General features: G+C 45.2%; 2 protein-coding genes across 7 annotated transcripts; one reads left to right on the forward strand and one right to left on the reverse strand.

Moving 5' to 3' along the window:
- Window positions 1-370: 370 nt before the first annotated feature.
- mbd117 (methyl binding domain 117) lies at window positions 371-5,453 on the reverse strand. The gene is made up of 4 exons (NM_001130128.1): window positions 4,690-5,453; window positions 3,678-3,807; window positions 1,350-3,605; window positions 371-751 (listed from the first exon to the last, which is right to left on the reverse strand). Exons 1-4 carry the CDS (start codon window positions 5,451-5,453, stop codon window positions 371-373), a joined length of 3,531 nt encoding a protein of 1,176 aa, NP_001123600.1.
- LOC100279021 (uncharacterized) lies at window positions 4,696-10,138 on the forward strand. Of its 6 annotated transcripts, none has more exons than XM_008669534.4 (4): window positions 5,693-6,774; window positions 6,850-7,044; window positions 9,144-9,471; window positions 9,689-10,071. In XM_008669534.4, the coding sequence occupies exons 1-2, from the start codon at window positions 5,762-5,764 to the stop codon at window positions 6,986-6,988; spliced, it is 1,152 nt and encodes a 383-aa protein (XP_008667756.1). In that variant the 5' UTR covers window positions 5,693-5,761; the 3' UTR covers window positions 6,989-7,044; window positions 9,144-9,471; window positions 9,689-10,071. The 6 variants fall into 6 exon arrangements, with proteins under 6 accessions (XP_035821317.1, XP_008667752.1, XP_008667753.1 ...); XM_035965425.1 differs by having other exon boundaries at window positions 9,186-9,471; XM_035965424.1 differs by having other exon boundaries at window positions 4,696-7,044; window positions 9,137-9,471; window positions 9,689-10,138.
- The last annotated feature ends 7,921 nt before the right edge of the window (window positions 10,139-18,059 follow it).

Consider the following 18,059-nt stretch of genomic DNA (forward strand, 5'->3'; position numbering starts at 1 on the left):
TGACACTTCTGCCATCATCCAAGCCTCAAACATGCACCAGCCACCAGTGCAATGGAGATCCTTTCTCTTGGTGCAATTGAAGATGGACAATTTAGTCTTCAGGCCAATTGGTCTTTTCTTCAGCAGAGTACCCACCAGTATCTCTTGAGAGCACAGTCTTGTATGTATCCAACAACTTAGCTTCCTTGTTCGCAACAACTGCTTGATGGTTGAGTTTTAATAACCAAAAATGTAAGATTCGAATAAACCTGTTTCCACCACTAGCCACGAGTTAAAGGATACATACTACAAGTACAAAACGATTCATATCAACTAGACTATAAATTGATGGTGGGGCAGCAGCACCAGTTCAGGTTACAAGAAACTGATTTCAAATAGATGGACCGTTGATGCCAAGATGACCAGAAAACTTTCCCTTGCACGACGGGCAAATGTAACCAAGTGAATCTGCCTGCTGCTCAGCGACGGTGCCGAAATGCTGGAATGGGCTATTGCACCACACGCACACAGATTGGAGCATGCCAACCATCTTCGAATAAGACGGACCCCAGCCCAACTGGAACGGAGGGGGGCAGTTACCTAGCTGCGGTGCATAACCTAGCATCAATGTTGGCTCTGGTACAGGTATAGGGTCATGCCTGCCGATGGTCCCATAAGGCGGAGCTCCAGCCGAGGCCATCCTTAGCTGTTGCTCAAAGCTTGGATACATCTGCTGCTTGGGGCCACCAAATCCAAGTTGCAAATCACACCGCTTCAAGAACAATCAAAGCTTGCTATTAGAAAACAGAATGACATAAATAAACTTGATTAACATGTAAGCGAATAGATATGCCACAACAAATAGTGCATAAACTGTATGCCTATGGCACAAAGATAAGCCTTAGATATAGAGGTTGTTACAGTTCAGCTGCAGCAAAATCTTAAGGCAACCCAAGGCTAAGGTATGCAGGAGGAAGCAAAAAGGCATAATTAGATCTCCAAGGCAAGCTGGGTTCCCCTGAACGCCTAGGGGGCATCTTTGCAACTGAGAAAGCGACACCTTTGAAAAAGAGAAAGCTACACAAACACAATATATCATGCAACTCACATATATTTCAGCCATCAAGCAAAAGAGTATCTTATTATCTAGCATCATATGTTTCAGTCATCAAGTAGATGATCACATTTCCGCTCCATGCATATAGAGAATATATGGACCCACAGGAATAATAGTGAATATACTAACTAAAGCAAGTTGACTACAGATCTATCACTGATTGTGTGAAAAACAGTGGCATAATAACCCAGTCAAACCTATGCAGGCTATTGCTATTAGATGATATACTAAAATAAATTAAATAGCCATTCACCTGATCTTGAATAATCCTGCTCAGTGGAACATCTTCAACAGCACGAACCAAAGAAGTAAAGCTACCAAAATTGGTTTGCATGGACATAAAATCATCAATAGTCCCACTTGTCCCAGTAGCAGGTAGTGAGTCACAAGAAGGGCCTGCATCATTGTATTGATTATCTAAGTCACTGTCAGATTTTTCCAATGCCTCAAGCATGGAACCCTTGATATCAAAATCCAACGTGCAGTGCTCATTTGGTTCAGTGCGACTGGTAGAGCTGACAAAAGAACTCCTAATATTGTGCATATCAATATCATCAGTTGCAGTACCACCAGTAAGTGTGTTTAGGTCAGATAATGAGTAACAGTTTGCAAAAGCATTTTTCATACTAATGACATTACTCAACTGGGCAAGACTACTTTCTGTGATAGTACCATTGAAGATATCACTGTTATAAGCTTCAGCATCAAAACCAGTTTCATTACTTGTCATGTTTTGTGAGTTCACTAGTGCTTCTTTCGCACGATCTTCACCTCTGTTGCCATAGTCCTTGATTTCAGGAGTCATTGAACAGGAAGAAGTGAAACAATCCACATTTATTTGAGCTCGAGGTATAGGTTCCATGGTCAAATTAGATTGGTACATTGTGACATTTTTCTGGTTGACAAAATTTTCACCCTTACAGGTGTCGTTCTGGTTGGCAAAGTTTCCATCCTTACAAGCCGTGTCATCATTAGAGGTAGTACCGAAGCATTGGGCGATAATGGATGATCGAATAGCATCATCAGGAGTATCAGATGTTTCATTGTTTCCACCAGAAATAGGAGAAGATATTGAATCCAAACATGAATTGAGATTTACATCCCTTACTCTGACATCATTTTTTATTTCACTGTCTTTAAAAGAAGTCATTTCGCAATCCATAATCTTGAGCTCAGCAGATTTCTCACTTTTGAAGCTTCTGGGGTTTTCCGCATTGCAAGTTATATTGCCACCATCCACTTCCGTACCAATTGAATTAAGATCAGGCTCATTCCTAGATACTGAAAGTGGGTTACTTTCTAGCTGGTTACTAAAATCATGTTCTTCAGGAGAACTGACAATTTTGCCATGCAGTAGATCACAGGACATATTAGTACACCTCGTTGAATCATCTGTGCATTTTCTTTCATCAGGATCATTCACAGTTGAAGAAACCTCTTTATGTACATCACAAGTTTCATCAGACCTATTGAACTTTTGGGAATAATCTGCATTGGAAAGTTCTGGATCTTTTAAGCTGATATTCTCATGAACATTCATGGAGTTGCAAACACCCAATTTCCTTTCAGCATCAATAGAAAGAGAAGTTACAACATTGTCACATGCTTCATCGTGGGTTTTATGATCATCAGAATTGTCGACAGTATCCAGATGATGCCCAGAGGAAGGCTCTCTGGCAGGATGTTTTTTTATCATTTCAAATGCATCTGTAATATCCATTAGAGGGTCCTTATGATGTGCAGAGACAAGTTCTCCAGCAACAAGTCCTTTTTCCTGTTCAGGAAAGCCATTCATCTCCTTAAGAGGGTCCTTCTGATTCACAGAGATATCTCCTGAAGATTCTTTTCCCTGCTGAGGCAACTCAGAAGGTTCTTTTCCCTGTTGAGGCAACACAGAAGGTTCTTTTCCCTGTTGAGGCAACACAGAAGGTTCTTTCCCCTGTTGAGGCAACATAGAAGGTTCTTTTCCCTGTTGAGGCAACACAGACGGTTCTTTTCCCGGTTGAGGCAACACAGACGGTTCTTTTCCCTGTTGAGGCAACACACAAGGTTCTTTTCCCTGTTGAGGCAAGATAGTGATCTCCTGAGATCCACATGGCACTGCCATCAAGGATGGTCGACCATCTAACAGTTCTGCTGGACTCAGACCTTCATACCTTACATTTGCAGCGCTGTGGCCAAAATTGCCAGATACCTCTCCAGAGGTCTTCTGCTGAGTCTTCTCGTAGTTTCCATCTATGTTGGTACCCAATTCTCCAGATTTACTAACCCTGCGCCTTTTAGCTTTCCTTTGGTGAAAGGACAACTGATGTTGCATATAGGCGCTCTGGTCATGAAACGTCAAATTGCATTTCCGGCACTCCTTTGCATTCACTTCTATTGGAGCTTCATCCTTCTGAAGTTTTTGTTGATGAGAATCACCAGAGGAATTAAACAATGCAACTGAATTAACTGGCACTGCAATTTGCTTTTCCTCAATTGAGATGGTTTGCTGGTGAAGACCTACAGACTGATCAAAAGTACTTTTAAATTAAACTATGAAAACCCAAGCACACAAATAAAATGCATAATCAAAACTTACATTAACATGTAGGTCATGCACTCCTGCATTGTTAATCTGAGAGGCAGTTGGCTTTGCCTCCTGATATCCAAGAAGGGACAAGAGGTAGGAAGATACTTCTTTGCAAGTAGCAAACTGATGTCCTTTGGGGCTGAGTATGATATAAGCAATTCAGCACAGGTGAATAACAGCTGTAGAAAAATAATTTGACAAATGCTATAGGCTACTAATGAAATAAGAAACAAATCAAAAAGTACATATATCCAGGTGTTGTGGAAATTAACCACTGTAAAGGCAGATGTTATAGTGGCATACTGTTCTAGGCTCCTAGCAAAAACTTGGCACAGCTATGCTTTTTCTCTCTCGAATACGCATGAGAGCTGTGTATCATTTATATTAAGGAGAAACAAGGGGTTAAGAAACCCTACAACAACCACTGATTACAACACGCCAAACAGCTATGCTTTTCATCAAACAACTACAAAATTACGTGATTCATATCGTTAAAAGGAAACAAAAAGACATTTTCACAGAAAAAGATATGTTTTTATAACTGCATGCATTTGTGATGGCACTAACATCAGTCTTGAATCTTGATGCGATGGTATTTCACTAATTTTGCTTGTTTGGGTATTAGCCTAATTTTCTCAAACTCAGATGAAGATGATAGTTGTTCAGATATATGCAGCTCGATGTTGTAAGCCTATTGTATATATGTTTAAGCGCTTGAGGGCACGGATCTGAGCAGCATATTTCATATAGAAGTCCTATCCTCCTAATCTCAATTTCATGTTTCAGTTAGGTTACTGACCTATTGGGGAAAGACAACTCAGTGCTAAAGAGTAAGTAGACAATCTTTCTATGACAGAAGCACTGTGAGGCTACTATGGAACTTGTGAAAAAACATGCATATAATCACTTCGTGACAGTTTGAAACAGAATCTGAATCATTATACATACTCTGAAAGACTGAAACCGTACCAACTGAAGCCTATACTACAATAAACAAGTATGCCTGGGTACAGGAACAGACCTCACATAACGGCGGCAATTAATCCATGCGACACGCTCCTTTCGCTTGAGCCCAAGCAGCAGTTTCCACCCACAGGGCAGGTGGTCACCGAACATGCCAGCATTCACAAACTTCCTCCGACGCCTCCGGCTTCCCCATTGCCCTTCCAGCGCGTTCATGAATCCCAGCAGCTCGGACTCTGACCCCAATCCTGCCGTACGCTGACGTAGCTCTTCCCCATACGGATCCACAAGATCGGCGAGTCTCACCAGGTCAACCACCAAACCCTTTGGATTCAGCACTACCCTATCGGGGTCTGCCGCCGCAGCAGACGGCGGCGGCAGAGACGGCGCGGGCGGTGCAGGTGCTGTTATCGCGGGCGCGGCTAGGGTTTGCGGTCGGGGTGGAATCGTAGGCGGAGCAGGGTACGAGGGGTCGTCACGCGCGAAGAGGCGTTGGAGGTAGAACACAATGAGGCGGTTGTCGGGGTCCTCCTCGGTGGGGGCAGCTGGCGTAGATAAGGAGGAGGCCCCGGTGGTGGTGGGCGTTAGTTTGTGGGATATGTTGGTGGCGACGCGGCGACGGGAGAAGGTTTGTTTGCGGGAACCTGCGCTCTCGTTGAAAACGGCGCGGTCGATCTTCGGGGGAGAGAGGAACTCGCTATCGCGGCGCCGGCGCCGGCCCCGGCGGGAGTCGACGGCGTAGGGCGATGCGGCAGCTAGGGCCACGAGATCCGACTGTGTCAGCGCCCGGAGATCCACTACGGCTGCTACCTCAGTCCCCATTGCCCAGCGTCGCCGTCACCGGCGGCTGCTGGGCGACGGAGGATTCGGGGTTTGGCTTAGGAGGGGAGGAAACGCATGAGTGCAGAGTGCTGGATGCGACGAGGACGATGGGGACGGGAGATGTTCAAGACAGGAGTGGGCCAGTGTGGGTTGAGATGTCGAGTGGCGCGGCGGGCCCCGTAATCGAACGGTTACGGTGCCTTCCAATTTGCGTGTTGATTTGATCAAACCCTGGACTGTGAATACTGAACCCAACTAGTCTCACGTGGTCATCACTCACCGCGCCGCCGCCGCCGCCACCGCCAGCAATGGCGCGCCGCCTCTTCTGTGCCACGAGAACGCTCCTCCTTCCTGCCCCAGCTCCCGTGCCGGCGCCCACCTCTGCGTCTTCTGCAGCGGCCGCGGAAGCGTCGGCCTCGCTCCTGCCACTGCTCCCCTGCAAGCGGAGAAAGAAGCTCCTGAGGAAGCTCAACAGCCCACGGGTCGCGCCTATCGAGCCGGAGGCCGCGCGTCGCGTTCCGGCCCTCGACGCCGTGCTCGACCGCGATACGGCCTTCCGCTTCCTCCACCGGGCGCGCTCGTTCCTGGCTTCCCTCCCGCCTCCGCACCGGATCCCCCTTGCCGAGGCTGGAAAGCTGTACCGCGAGCTCGGCTTCCCCCGCGGCCGCAAAGTGTCGCGCTCCGCTACGCGCCACCCGCTGCTGTTCCACCTCCCAGTCGTGGACTCCGTTCCGCACCTCGCGCTCACGCCGTTCATGTGCTCGCTCCTCGAGGAAGAGCGCCGCATCCACGACGACCTCCTCCCTTCGCGGGTGCTCGCAGTCAGGAAGCTCCTCATGCTCACAGCCCACCGTCGCGTGCCGCTCGCGAAGCTCCACCACTGCCGCGCTGTGCTCGGCCTCCCCGACGACTTCCGCGACCGCGTCCAGGACTTCCCCGACGACTTCCGCGTCGTAGTCGATCCCAGGGACGGCCGCCACTTCCTCGAGCTCGCGCGCTGGGACCCTGCGCTCGCCGTCAGTGCGTTGGAGCGCGACTTCGTCGTGGACGAGCGCCGCGTCCGGCGCACGTTCCGCTTCGCGGTCCCACACCGCCGGTTGATGCCGCTTGACGCCGAGGACGCCGACCGCCTCGACATGGCGACCACGTTCCCGTTGGTCTCGCCGTACACCAACGGCGCGCTGCTCAAGCCATGGACGCCCGAGGCGGAAAAGTACCGCGTCGGTGTGGTGCACGAGTTCCTGAACCTGACGCTGGAGAAGCGAGCGATGATCCACCACATCGTCGAGTTCAAGGAGGAGTTCGGGCTCACGCGGCACATGTACGAGTCGTTACAGAAGCAGAACCGCGCTTTCTACCTCGCCGGCACAGAGATGAACTGGGCCTTATTCCTCAGGGACGCGTATGACGAAAATGGCGTGCTCAAGGAGAAGGATCCCCTCGTGCTGTTCAATGAGAAGCTTCAGCACTATGCGTGTATGAGCAAGATAGATTCCAGAGAGACCATGATTGATACTGCAGGCTTGACTGAATAAGGTCAGCTTTCAGTTGGTTCTGCCGCCAGAATTCAATTGTGCTTATTTGCAGCCAGGTATATACAGTTTCCTCTTGAATTATATTTCGTTCTTTGATGCCTATCTTTTTTCAATTGTTATTGAGCATTTGAGTTGAGTAATTTTACACTGTCTGTATCTGTTTACATGATGAACGACGTCACATTTGATAATACACCGTTAGGGTTATTATAGCTTTTCTTATTGATTTTTTACCATAAGGGCAGAACCCCCCCCCCCCCCCCCCCCCTTCATTATGAAATGGAGAATTCAGAGTTCTTACAGAACTCAGAAAGATTAAGATTTTCATGTAAACCTATAGCCAAACATACCAAAGACAAAAAAAACACCCAACAACCTACATATGGAGCACTGGGGAAACATCCCACGTAGCACTAGGCAGTCTATTACAGCTCAATTTTCTGCTATTTGAAGTAACTCCTTTTTCAAAAAGCTATTGATAACAAGCCAATTATGACCAGCAAAAGAACTACTAAATCCACCGTTTCCTCTTGCATCATTAGCCACTAGGTCTTCAATTCTTCATCGAAGGATTCTTCTAGATATTGGCGCCCATCCTTTCGAGCGATCAAAAACCTCCTTTGCCATCCCTTTGATTAGCTGGCTTCCTTCCTCCATCATTCTTCTTTCCTTCCTTTTCTGCAAAATTGCCCAGGAATCCAACCAGTGACAAGAGAGGAAAACAACATCAGAAGGGTCAATAATCCGTTTATTGTTGAAACATACATCATTTCTAGTCTTCCAGATCCACCAGAGCACAGATCCTAATCCTACAATCAAAAGGTTCCTAATTCTCTTATCAGAGCCTAAAAGCCAATTACCAAAAGTATCTTCATGTTTCTTTGGGACTGTCCTTAGATTAAGAACAATCTGAACAATCCTCCAAATATATCTAGCCACCGAGCAATTAAAAAAAACAAATGATCAGTTGATTCGAATAAACCACAAAAGCAACATTCTCCTCCCCCTTTCCACATTCTTTTGATTAGATTTCCTTTAGACAAAATTTTACTCCTAGCTATAAGCCACAAAAAGATTTTATTTTTTTGGGGAATTTTAACTTTCCATAAGAATTTGAAAGGGACTTCAGACAGATCACTCCTAATTTTTTTGTAAAGAGACTTGGCTGAAAATCCCTTCTTATCTAAAGTCCAAGACACTGAATCGTCAGCGCCAGTCAGGTGAATATCCCTGCACATGTGTTTCATTTCATCAAGATTATTCACCGTGTCACCAAAGAGTCTTCTCTGGATTTTTAAGGCCTCAAAATTGGAGCAAATCACCTTATCCACACAGATATTTCTGTTTTCAGAGATGTCCCATAATCTTTTAAACCGGACGCAGAAAGGTTGATCCCCTATCCACACATCATGCCAGAAACTCGTGCGATTCCCGTTGCCAAATTTTTTTCTACAAAACTTGTAGAAAGTATCTTTGACATTCATCAGCCCTTTCCAAAAATACGAGTCTTCTTGTTTTTTGTCAACCAAAATAAGGGGGTTCCCCTTAATGTATTTTCTTCTAACTATTTGCTGCCAGAGACCCTCAGTGGATTCCAACCTCCAAATCCACTTCGCAAGCAAACTGAAATTCATGCATCTTAAATCAATCACACCCAGCCCTCCCTGGTCTTTGGGGAGACAAACAATATTCCAATTTGCTAAGTGGAACTTCCTAGAGGTATTACCCCCTTGCCAGAGTAGTCTTTTTCTATAAATGTCCATTTTGTTTATCACCCCTTCTGGCGCTGAATACATAGACAGCATGTATAAAGGGATGTTAGACAAGCTACTATTCAACAAGAGCCCTAGGGCTGTCCACCACTCCACCCTAGGAGTGAGGAGGGATGGCAGCTTCCTCAGAGTGACATGGGCGTGAGGGTATAGAGAGCTTGGCTAGTTTGGGAGCCATAAAACCGGAAGGGATTGGAGGGGCTAGAATCCTCTTATTCAAAATTAAATAAGAAGAGGATTCTAGCCTCTCCAATCCTCTCCAGTTTTGTGGCTCCCAAACTAGCCCTTATTAGGGTTTTACCCCTTACATTTCTTCTTATAATTCAATCTGAAAGGGAGCCTCTACAAATAGTGGAGATAATGACTTCTGTACTAGTATACAGCACTGAATGGTCTCACCAGGCTGATGAGCACCTTATCGCCAGCGAGGAGCCGCCCTCATTGAGCCATGGCTGCATCTGTTGCTGCCCGTGAATCATAGACTGGATCAGCGCATCAGATCGTACACCGCCACGTGGCCCATTGGAACGAACTGTGACTGGACTCGGCCACCGGTTGTCAGGTACAGTCACCCAAGACAATGCTGGCTCAACCTCGCGACCATTCACATCTTCTTTGGTCGGTGCAAGCGGCAATTACTGATCGTCTCACACGCGAAGGATGTCCAACGTCGCCGCCTGGCTACTAAGTGGGTGAACCAATGGTTGAACTGTGAGTCCTCTCGCAGTCTCGCTCTTTTTATCTCTTCGTTCAGTTGTCAGTAGTAGGCCTACGATGAATTATACTTGTGGTGCCTGCAATCCTTAGACATAAAATGCTATAACACTGATGAAATTCAAGGTGATCTCTTCATTGAGATAATAAATGCCATAATTGAGTTACCGGAAATATTTGGAGCTCACGGTTCCCTTTTTTCTCTCATTTTCAGCATTGGCCTTTAGATTTGTGCAATGGAGTTCTGCAACATCAAGATTGATACTGGCAACTCTATTGATAAGACTGCAGGCACAAATAAAGGTTGGATCATGAAGTGAGATCAAGCTCTTATGGACAGGTAGCGAACTTCTTATCCAATCTTAGCTTATTCCCAATCGAGCACACGTGAAGAAGAATATTTTGTTTGACTACTGTAAATGTTTAAGGCCATGAAAATTTACAAATATGAAATAGTCGTGGTATATGTATGCTATTCAAAGGAGACTTCGTCTGCTGTTAACTATTTCCTTCCGTTGCACACATGTGAGCTTGCAAGTGCCACACTTATGGTTTTGACCACACTGAGATGCAATGCGAAAATTAATATTGTGTCTATGGTCTGAAATGTTCCCCCAACACTACTGAACAGGCTTTGCAGAAACATATTCTAGCAATACTACATGTTTCTCAAGTTCAGTTATAATTTCTTCTTAATGGTAAAGCATCAGGTCATTCCGTGTTCTGTCATTCCCATTCCCGCACTGTCTTTCTCATTCTTCCATCCCCGTAAAGCTCATTCCCATTCCCGGCTGTCATTCCGTGTTCTGCGTGCATCCAACGCCTAGCTAAAATTAAATTAAAAAAACACAAAATGTGGCTCCAATGGGATTCAAACCTGCGACCTCTCAAGCAAATGTGCTCGTAGCTACCACTACACCACAGGTGTGTTTATGTCAATATTTGTTACAGTAAAAATATATACTACATCTCTCACAAAGCCCACATGCTACCTTTGCACAATAGTAGTAGATAATTATCAACGAGTGTAACACCCTAAAATCTTGATTTTGTGATTAGTAGATTTTTTTTAACGGAATCAAATTAATGTGTATTATAAATTTTTATGAATGAAACTAGTTTCCTAAAGTTAAATAAGTAGTAAAAAAATTAAATTTTGGCTATGTACGTAAACTATTTTACATGATTTATTCACATCAAATTATATATACTTAGGGGCATTTGTCTAAATGAAATAAAGAAATAAATATTGTAAATATATGTTATGCATGCACGTAGGTTTTGATTGTACTTGTAATTTGAAACTCGAACTCCGGTTGAAATTTAGAATTTGTGAATCAAGCTTGAAAAAAAACCAAAATAGAAAAAAAAATGAAAATAGGAATATAGAACTCACCGAAGCCCTACTTGTAGCCTGGACCTGATCCTCTATGTCCAACAAAACACGATAGTTTCGTTACTTTATCCAGTACTGCCGAAAGAATAGAAGCCACCGATAAAATCGCAGCCGTAAAAAGCGAAGGGAAAAGCTAACGGACACGTGTGTGTTTCTCTTGTTGTTTTCACTCGATTTGTACACCGTTGGATCTGCAGGATGCTCTTTTTCATCTGTTGGATATTTTTCTCGCTGACAGAGGGTCTCTATTGCGTCTCTTTGCTTTCCGCTGTCCACTTTCCCCAATCTTTGCTCTCTGGCTGAGCGCCCGTTCATCTTCCCCAACGTCCTGCCAGCAGCCAGCAGTTGTACCACGGCAAGCCAGCTCCATCACCGCTCACTACTCGCTAGCTACTGGACAGCGCTTCCCTCTCTCCATCACGCCGGCGCGCACGACTAGCTCTAGCTCCCGGAGCCGCCCTTTCATGGTCCCCGCCGTGGTCGGGACGAGATGCCTCCGCTCGCATTCCTCCGCCGCTACCTCCCCGCGAGGTTCATGCTCGCCTCCACTTCATCGCTTCAAGGAATCGAGTGTCTGTTATCGATCCTGAGTTGCGTCTGTCTGTTTGTTTCCCTGAGCAAAGGCTTCTCGCGCGCCCTCGGTTGGTGGAGAGCCCCAAGCCTCCTCCTCCTGCCTTGAGTGCTCGACAAGTTCGTCGCGTCTCAGCTCTTCAACCACGGCGACGGCACGGCGAAAGAGGCTTGTTACCCCAACCCGGCGCAGGCATTTCAGGCTGAGAACAAGCAACCGGAAGAAGCACTGGACTACGCATCCACGTTTGTGCACCGTTGGATCTGCCATATGCTTTTTTTTCATCTGTTGGATATTTTTCTGTCTACTGTCGCTGACAGAGGGTCCCTATTGCACTGTTTGATTTTTTACTTAGGCGTCTTTTCACTTTCCGCGCGCTGTTCACTTTCCCCAACCATTGCCCTCTGGAATGCGACAGAGTGTCTGTTCACTTTCCCCAACGCTGTAACACCCGGTTTTAAAGGACAAAGCCGGGTGCATCTCATACATGCGCCAAGAAGACAACATATATAATAACAGAGTGTATAGAGACAAATGTCATAAAACATCAGAGTAATTATTACATAGCGGAAGACTTATTACAAAATAAAGGAATAAATGTAAAACGAACTAAGGATCGTCGGCGCAGATGTCAACTGAGAAACGCCACCTAGATCAGATCATACTCCTCGCCTTGTGGCTCCTCCTGAACTACCTGCTCTTCTCCTGTGGGGGGGTGTGAGACAGCAAGAGTGAGCTCACATACGTTCATCGCTCAACAAGTTGTGGGGAATAATGTGGCATAAACTCACCAAAGGTGGGAGTTCATGAAGTGTAAGGCTGATCAATGAAATAAAGGCTGAGGCTGAGCATTGCTTTTATAAGTTGGTCAAAATTTTATTAGCAATTACTAAGTGTAAGTAAATATCAAACCTTAATAATAATAAAGAAAAGTAATAGTAAAATAATCCCAAATGCGATGTAAATGTCAAATTGAATTTAAGTTCCATAAATTAATCATGTGAGGGTCCGAGCCGCTCATGACCGTGAGCACGGCTAGTATACCAGTTTTACACTCTGCAGAGGTTGCGCATCTTTACCCACAAGTCATGTTACCCGTCCGCCAAGAGATGACCAATCCCATACACCTCTACCGAGGAGGCGAGGCAGGGTAACACTACGAGACCTTTACAAAGTTCCACTAGCTTCAGAAATCCCGCTACAGTTTATAGGAAGCTCCAATGCAGGGTTCTTGCCTGACCGCCATCGCAGCAAAATCAACCAAGGACCTCCCTACACTGACCACTCCCCTACTGCCCTTGCCCCTTTCGGGTAAGGAAGACCTCCACTAGCTTTCCTAGTTAATCAGCCAAGGGCGTCCCATTATACCCTTGTGGTAGCACTGTTTTCCCGGGTGGTCGCTCCATGTTCCCATTAACATAATGATCTTAACATGAACAGTAATAATAAAAGAGAATAAAAGAGTAATTATGAATAAAGTATCTTCATACCCAAATCCACATAAAGCAATAGCAAGTACTACCCAAAGAAATATTTCAGTGGTAAACAAGGTATAAAGATAGCCAAAACTAGGGTAACCTATTGGGTCCCATCAAAATTATCCTATGCAGATCATTATAATTAATAAGAACATGGCTGGGAAAAAGTAAGTGATCAAGGGCACAACTTGCCTTCAATGAGCTCCTGCTCAGCTATCTCTACTTGCTTAACCTCAGATTCCACAGTGGCTTGCTCGTCTACTCGCATCAACACAATACATACATAGTATAGCATAAATTAACATCACATCAAGCATGCAAATAAAATATACAGTAAAAATCTATACATTAAAATGAGATCATAGGAACTGGAATCATTAAATTTGGAGTTATAGATTTCAAGTTATGAATTTTCTAAGATTTAATGTGCTTGAAATGGGATTAAATGAGAAATTAATTTTCTTACTATTTTCATGTCAAAACAGAGTCACTAAATGATAGAGAATAATATTACAAAATTGTAGAAATTGGAATGGTTCAATTTGGAGCTAAAATGAATTTTCTATGCATTTTACAAGTTTCTAGATTTGTTTTTGTATTAAAAACGAATTTCTAATATTATTTCTCTATTTTTAATCCACACTGGACTGGGCCTCAATTTCTGGATAGGTCAGGGGGCTCTTGCGTAAGATTACCGAGACACAGTGAATAGTACCCGAGGACCGCGGGTTGATTTTAAAGTTTGACGAGGTCTCTTTAACAAAATATACCCGCGAAGGGGTACGAGGGCATCTAAGCCGCACGATCTAAAATGGACGCACGAGATTAGATCTGAGTTTAACGAAGCGGTATGCGATTCCCGGCCACCCGATCCGAGATGGACGCGCCAGATCTAATCGTGGCGAAAGGGTACCAACATCTAATCCCGGCCGCATAATAAGGATCCAACGGCGCATAACGAATCGGTCATGATCTAATCTCATCCGCTGGAAACCGATCCAACGGCACAAGATGTTTACCCCCAGATCTAATCCTAGCCATAGGTTCTACATCTGACGGCAGGCGTGTCTTCTCCTATCTCGAGCACCCCAGGCGGCGGGGCTGGCTTCCCCCGCGGTGGAGCTCGCCCGCGAGCGGCAATTCTGCCGCCACCGAGCACTAACCCAAAATTAAACTGGTGATGCGCGATGAGCGATGAATAGAGAACATCCTGGAAGACGAATTACCTTTGGGGGTGAGGTAGGGACCCTGGCCCACGGCGCACCGAAGCTCCGCCGTGGTGGTCGGCCGCCCATGGTGAATTCCGGTCTTCCCAAGTGGCAGCCGCAGAATTGGTGGTCTCCCTAGCTTCGATTCGACCCGGCGAACATCAGGGAGGTTCTCCACTAGCGATCCATGGCACCAGAACTTGTCCACGGCACCGGTGGTGAACGGGAAGGAGGAGGGAAGGAGCAGTAAGCACGAGCGGGTCGTGGGAGGGGGATTCAGCGAGGTGCGGCTGGAGGAGTAGTCGTGAGGCGATTGCGTGGCGGCGCGGTAGCTTCGGCCATGGGCTAGAAGGTGGCGGCCATTCTCTCTCTCTCTCTGCTACTTGCAACAAGCACACGGTGCTTCACTGGCGTGGCTTAAGGTTGGCTATCGGTGTGGCTCAGGGATGTGAGGTGCGCGCATAAGTATCCAGTGGTCAGGGAAGAATTGGTCCCCCGCATGCCTCGGCGGGGAGCAACGACCGATGCGCAAAATCCGGCCAGCGACCCGGTAACAGAGTCTGAGCAGCGGCGAATCTGTTGGGTGAAGAAGATGCGGGCGAGATGATGAGGGGTCCACCAGGCAGCGATTCGAGCGAGTAGTACTGGCCGACCGGTGGGGCTAGTTCGACAGCGCGCCCACGATGAGAAGAGCCAAGCGTGAGTGCGGGCGTATTGGTGGGCCGCGCGGGATTAGGTTTAGTGGGCCGGTTGAGAATAGGCCCAAGCGTTGGGCAAGGTTATTTCTCTTTTATATTTTCTGTTTCTTCTCTTCTTTTTTTTATTTCAAATTCAAATCAGTCCCAAGTTTAAAATTCCAGTTTTTTTTGTGGCAACTCTATCTTCTAATCAAATGTTCAATTTGAACATGATATGAACTTTATAGGTTTTTATTTTGTATTTTATGGTAATTCTCTCTTTCTATATCATTTCTCATTTCCAAACTTTCAAGTTAGTCTTCGTATTTCTATTTTGTTTATTATTTTATTCATATTGTTGTGACTACTATTAAGGGCATAAACAATTAAAAGCCAACATAATGCACGATTTAGTGATATGTCTTTTTATTAATTATTTATTTTTAAGTGAGGTGTTCACATGTGATGACAAATGGATGCGATACACACATATAAATAAAGGAAAACACTTTTCTCCTTTTAATACAATCTCTTACAAATTAGGTGTTACAAATCCTACCCCCTTAAAAATAATCTCGTCCTCGAGATTAAGAAGGTCTAGGGAAAAGGTGGGGAAAATCTATGCGAAGCTCTTCTTCTCTTTACCAAGTTGCTTCATCTTCACCGTGGCGGCTCCATTGCACTTTGCACATCTTTATAACCTTATTCCTCGTGACTCGAGTCAAAGTATCCAAAATCTTGATGGGGTACTCAGTATAAGTTAGATCCTCTTGAACACTAAGGTCCTCCATTGGTAATTGTTCCTCAGGTACCCTGAGACATTTCTTCAGCTGAGATACATGGAATACATCATGAACATCCGCGAGATGATCCGGTAACTCCAATTGATATGCAACCTCTCCCACTCGCTTTAAGATTAAGAAGGGTCCAATGAAGCAAGGGGACAACTTTCCTTTGACAAATCTTTTCATACCCTGGAGTGCTGACACCTTCAAATAAACATAATCTCCCTCCTTAAACTCAAGCAGTCTTCTCCGGGTATCAGCATAGCTTTTCTGTCTTGACTGCGCAGTTCTCAAATTCTCCCTTATTTGCTGGACTTGTTCTTCTGCTTCTTGTATAATCTCAGGCCAAAACAACTGCCTTTCACCAGTTTGATCCCAATACAGTGGAGTCCTGCACTTTCTGCCAAACAAAGCTTCAAACGGTGACATCTTCAAACTGGCCTGATAGCTATTATTATAGGAGAACTCTGCATACGACAAACTCTTATCCCATCTTCCACCATGTTTAAGAGCACAAGCTCTTAACATATCCTCTAGCACTTGGTTGGTCCTCTCAGTCTGCCCATCAGTCTGTGGATGGTAAGCTGAACTAAAATTCAATCTTGTATCCAAAGACTCGTGCAACTTCTTCCAATACCGGGAGGTAAACTGTGATCCTCGATCTGACACAATCTTCTTTGGCACACCGTGCAAGCAGACAATCCGTGCCATGTACAACTCTGCCAACTTGGGTCCTGAATACGTGGTCTTTACTGGAATAAAGTGGGCCACTTTAGTTAGCCTGTCCACAATCACCCATATCGAATCATACCTAGCAGATGTGCGGGGTAATCCAACAATGAAGTCCATGCCAATCTCTTCCCATTTCCACTCAGGTATCTTCAGTGGATGCAGTAGTCCGGCTAGCCTCTGGTGTTCAGCCTTAACTCTTTGGCATACATCGCACATAGCCACATGTGCAGCCACATCTCTCTTCAAACCATACCACCAATACTTTTGCTTCAAATCCTGATACATCTTAGTACTTCCAGGATGGATAGAATAAATTGAGTCATGTGCTTCCTTCAATATAGTTTCCCGAAGACTATCAATATCGGGAACACAGATCCGATTCTTGAACCATATCGTGCCTTGCTCATCCTCTGTGAATTCCGGGCCTCTACCTTCTGTTATCAGATCCTTGATCTCCTGGATCTTTGCATCACCAATTTGTCCTTTGCGGATTTCTTGCTCCAAGGTAGATTCCAATTCAATGGTAACTCCTTCCGTATGTGTAACAATTCCTAGGTTGAGCCTCTCAAAATCTTTTGCTAATTCATCAGGTAGTTGGACAACGAAAGCAGAGTGAACATGCTCCATACGACTCAAGGCATCTGCAACCAAATTCGCCTTGCCTGGGTGATAGTGAATCTCCAAATCATAATCCTTAATGAGCTCCAACCAACGGCGTTGCCTAAGGTTGAGATCCTTCTGAGTGAATATGTACTTCAAACTCTTATGATCCGTGTATACTTGGCACTTAGTTCCCATGATGTAGTGTCTCCAAATCCTAAGTGCATGCACAACTGCAGCCAATTCCAAGTCATGAGTGGGGTAGTTCAATTCATGCTTCCGCAACTAACGAGATGCAAAGGCAATCACATGTCCTTCTTGCATGAGCACACATCCAAGTCTTTGGCCACATGCATCACAATAAATGTCAATTCCCTTTTGTAGATCTGGCATAACCAATACCGGTGGCGACATTAGTCTCTCTTTCAATTGATCAAAGCTTTCTTGGCACTTCTCATCCCACTTGAATTCTCTTCCTTTCTCCAAAAGCGATGCCATAGGCTTGGCAATTCTAGAGAACCCTTCAATAAATCTCCGATAATATCCTGCGAGTCCCAAGAAACTCCAAATCTCAGTAACTGTAGTGGGTACTCTCCACTCCATTATCTCCTTAACTTTAGCAGGATCCACTGATATTCCTCCATTAGAAATAATATGACCAAGAAATGGCACCTCGCCAATCCAAAACTCGCACTTGCTGAACTTGGCATATAGCTGGTTATCTCGTAGCTTCTGCAGCACCAATCTCAGATGTTCCTCACGATCGCTATCACTCTGAGAATAAATAAGAATATCGTCGATGAATACCACGACGAATCTGTCCAAATACTCCATAATCACCTTATTCATCAAGTTCATAAAATAAGCTGGTGCATTGGTTAATCCAAATGACATAACAGTAAACTCGTATAATCCATATCGGGTCGAGAAAGCCGTCTTAGGAATATATGATGGTCTAATCTTCATCTGATGGTATCCCGATCGGAGATCAATCTTCGAGAATATCCTAGCACCTCTCCTCTGATCAAATAAATCCTCAACGCGGTGCAACGAATACTTGTTCTTCATGATATAACCTCATTAAGGGACCTATACTCCACACACATCCTTTGCGATCTATCCTTCTTTTGTACAAACA

This window comes from Zea mays, chromosome 2, assembly GCF_902167145.1.
Source record: "Zea mays cultivar B73 chromosome 2, Zm-B73-REFERENCE-NAM-5.0, whole genome shotgun sequence".
NCBI lineage: Eukaryota > Viridiplantae > Streptophyta > Magnoliopsida > Poales > Poaceae > Zea > Zea mays.